This window comes from Candoia aspera, chromosome 1, assembly GCF_035149785.1.
Source record: "Candoia aspera isolate rCanAsp1 chromosome 1, rCanAsp1.hap2, whole genome shotgun sequence".
In the NCBI taxonomy this organism is placed as follows: domain Eukaryota; kingdom Metazoa; phylum Chordata; class Lepidosauria; order Squamata; family Boidae; genus Candoia; species Candoia aspera.
This window is the reverse complement of record NC_086153.1, coordinates 271,958,938-271,962,759: the sequence shown is the minus strand read 5'-3', so window position 1 is coordinate 271,962,759 and position 3,822 is coordinate 271,958,938. Positions and strand designations below refer to the sequence as shown.

General features: G+C 34.9%; 1 protein-coding gene across 1 annotated transcript; it reads left to right on the top strand.

Moving 5' to 3' along the window:
* The first annotated feature begins 1,687 nt into the window (after positions 1–1,687).
* HARBI1 (harbinger transposase derived 1) lies at positions 1,688–3,822 on the top strand. The gene is made up of 2 exons (XM_063289682.1): positions 1,688–3,076; positions 3,312–3,822. Exons 1-2 carry the CDS (start codon positions 2,407–2,409, stop codon positions 3,686–3,688), a joined length of 1,047 nt encoding a protein of 348 aa, XP_063145752.1. The 5' UTR covers positions 1,688–2,406; the 3' UTR covers positions 3,689–3,822.

Genomic DNA, 3,822 nt, shown 5'->3' with positions numbered 1-3,822 from the left:
TTCTGGCATCTAATAGTACAGGATTCACAATAATGGGTTATGTGATTTGTTTAAGTATACATACTAAGTAATATATGTATCCAAAAGATTACTGAAATCTGCTTTTTAATAAAAAAAATAATATATCTTTTTAGTAGTTTACAGACTTTACAATTATATTAAACTTTAGCAGGAACTCTAGAGGCTAGGAAAAACAGTGTAAATTGTGATCCTGAGTGAGGTATGTTTCTAATTTATTTATTTATTTTATTTATCAAACTTTATCACCGCCCATCTCTCCCACACGGGGGGACTACATTAATAGAACCTTAAGGCTGGAGGTAGGCTGCTCAGGGTTCAAACAAAGGCATGGCTAAGTATATTCAAACACCAACCCTAATAAGGCTTGACCTCTCTTATTTTGTTTGAGATATGTCATTCTACCTGGAAGCAACAAATTGATAAACTTCATAAAATGGACTAAGCACCAGAAGTAATACTTCTAAGGTTAAAGATATGTTAGTTTAGTTGGGGACATGAATGTGCATGTATTTTTGTCTGCAAAAGAAGGTTTCCTAGATTAAAACAGAAATGATATTCATCAAATGTTAGATTATATGGATCTAGAAATTAATGTAGTTAAGATAGTGATATTTAACAGTGAAAATGGAGTAAATGATTGCAAGTTATATATAATGGCACAAAACTGGAGCAAATAGATTAATTTGTAGCTTGATAATGCTTACTGTGGGAAAATGGATGGAGAAAGTTTAAGATGTTCAAATGCTGGAAGAAAGTTAGTGGGTGTTACTGTAAGTGATTTATTACAAGGAATGGAAAGGAAAGAAGGAAAGAAAAGAACTGAATATGGCTATGTATATGAGCATGTCTCTGTCCACTTTGTTATATGGCAGTGAGAGTTGGGTATGTCAGGAGAAACCTAAAAGTAAGTTGAATACAGTTGATATGGGATACTTAAGAACTGTGTGTGGTAAAACGAGATAGGCTCAAGAAAGAATGGTTGGTGAATGAATGTGAATACAAAAGTTAATGGACAATATTAAAAAAAGTATGTTGAGGTGGTTTTATCATAGAATGAATGAGGATCAAATTGCAAAACAAACATATGAAAAAAGAATAAAGGCATCAAGAGGAAGAACAAGAAAGTCCTGGTTGGGTGGAGTTGATGAAGTGTTCAAATAGAGGTAAGCAATTCGAAAAATAAAAGGTGATGGATGATGTAGTGTGTGGAGTGGTAGAAACAAGTATGCTTTGCAAGTATAGAGAGGTAAATGGTATGGGTGTAAACTAGATTTAGCTGTTTTTCCCTCTTATATCATGCCTTCAATTTCTTTGGCTTGCTACTTTATTTCCCATTTCTGTACTTGGAATAACACTATTTATGCCAAAAGGGAATAGCAGGATATGTATGTATGAGCAAGCCTCCATTAACTCTTAATCTGTGTTATCATGATACACTTAAATATATCTAATTCAATCTTTGTTTAAATATCAATACTCACTTTAACATTTTTGTTCTTTTGAGCAACTGAATCCAACATTCACAATAAATAATCAGTCCTCTAGTACAGTTGTAACTTTTAGTTTTTAGATTACCTTTTAGCTAAACTAATATTTAAAGTAAAATGGTGATTTTCCTTTCTTGCTATGTTTAGTAGATTCCTACAATAATGAGAAAAAAATAGAACTATTGGGGAAATAACTTTCACTGCTGCCTATTTCTAAGAAAAACATGAACTTAAGTATCACTGATTAACTCCCTGATTTACTTCTGTAGGGGATTAATTTATGTGCATCAGTCAAGGAAGAAAACATTTTCCTAAACTTGTTTGACTAGTTTGGAGAGAGAATGTAAACATGGTATTAATTTCTTGTGGAATGTGTGCTCTTCAAATCTTGGATATGACCTTGGGTCAATATTAATTGTGCATTCTTGCATGCTGAAATATCCCCTGGCTCTGTAAAATTATAGTTTTTTTTAATCCATTACTATAAAATTTTGCCACAAAAATTGCTATAATTCACCCTTAACTGACATTAATAGCAGAATCTCATGGAGACCTCATTTCCTTTTTTTCCAGTAAAATTTATTTGGTTGGAGTTTGGCACATTAATAATACTGTGGGAAAGTTTATTACATATCTTTTGCTTGCGTTCTCAGAATGTTATACTTTAGTTTTATAGCAATAATATCAAATAAAATGAGAGTTCCTATATATAAATGAATTTCAAAGTCCTATTCAAAAATTCTGATATTTAAGCCAATGTGATTTATGCTGAAGTGGGAAGAAGAAAACAGCAGGGAAATGTACAATATTTTTATCAATATGCTGTATTTTTCTTTTTGCTTTCTTTTCACCTGCATTCTTTTCTAATGAAGGTCTACATAGAGAAGGAAGATCTATTATGGCCATTCCCATAGCAGTTATTGATTGTGATCTCTTGCTGTATGGACGTGGACATAGGACACTGGATCGCTTCAAGCTGGAGGATGTTACTGATGAATATCTGGTATCTATGTATGGATTTCCACGTCAGTTCATTTTTTATTTGGTGGATCTTCTAGGTGCCAATCTTTCTCGTCCCACCCAACGATCCAGAGCCATCAGCCCAGAGACGCAGATTCTTGCTGCATTAGGTTTTTATACTTCTGGCTCTTTTCAGACTCGCATGGGAGATGCCATTGGCATTAGCCAAGCATCTATGAGTCGTTGTGTTGCCAATGTTACCGATGCTTTGGTGGAAAGAGCCTCTCAGTTTATTCATTTCCCAGGGGATGAAGAGTCAATACAACATCTGAAAGATGACTTTTATGGGCTGGCAGGTATGCCAGGGGTACTAGGATTGGTTGATTGCAATCATGTAGCAATAAAGGCACCCAATGCTGAGGACTTGTCATATGTGAATCGAAAGGGCCTTCATTCTTTAAATTGCCTGATGGTGTGTAATGCCAGGGGAATGCTGATGAGTGCGGAAACACACTGGCCAGGCAGCCTGCAGGACTGCACTGTGCTTCAGCAGTCAGCTCTGAGAAATCAATTTGAAGCTGGTATGCAGAAAGATGGGTGGCTACTTGGTAAGTTCATGCTGATTGTTAGTTCTTTAAATCTGTTTTGGTTAAAGTTCTGATTGATTCACTGACTGTTTTATAAGTATTAAATATGTGTAGCTTAAGATGTATATTGTGTTCCCTTTGCTAGGGCAGCAATTGGATTTCAGATTCAAATATCAGATGCTGAAAATTAAACTAGAATCTTTTGCTATTTACTTGTTATTTACTAGGTATCTATTTTTTTTTCTTAATTTTACAGGTGATAGTTCTTTCCTTCTTCGCACCTGGCTAATGACTCCTCTGCATATTCCTGAAACACCTGCAGAGTACAGATACAACATGGCACATTCAGCAACTCATAATATTATTGAACAAACATTCAGGACAATCCAATCCCGGTTCCGTTGTTTGGATGGATCAAAGGGGACGTTACAGTATTCTCCAGAAAAAGCAAGCAACATCATCCTGGCTTGCTGTGTACTTCATAATATCTCTCTGGAGCATGGGATGGATATATGGTCTTCCTCAGATTTGGAACAAGTAGAGCATCCAGAGGAAGAATATGAGCATATGGAATCGCTCGACTCTGAAGCTGACAGAGATCGTAAGGAATTATTGCTTACACACTTTAGCTAACCAAATTTGAGAATATCAAGTTGGATTTAAGAAAAAAGATAAAGGGAAGCATAGTGTTAAGTTTTTAAAAAGAATTTGCCAAGAGGAATATATTATTTATCAGTACTTTGAGAAAATAAAATGTTGAACAAGTG

Bases quoted from the DNA above. Each gene is read 5' to 3' on its own strand.
- HARBI1 (XM_063289682.1), top strand. From the start codon at position 2,407: ATGGCCATTCCCATAGCAGTTATTGATTGTGATCTCTTGCTGTATGGA. The intron at 3,077-3,311 runs GTAAGTTCATGC...TTAATTTTACAG, and splicing joins GAAAGATGGGTGGCTACTTG to GTGATAGTTCTTTCCTTCTT.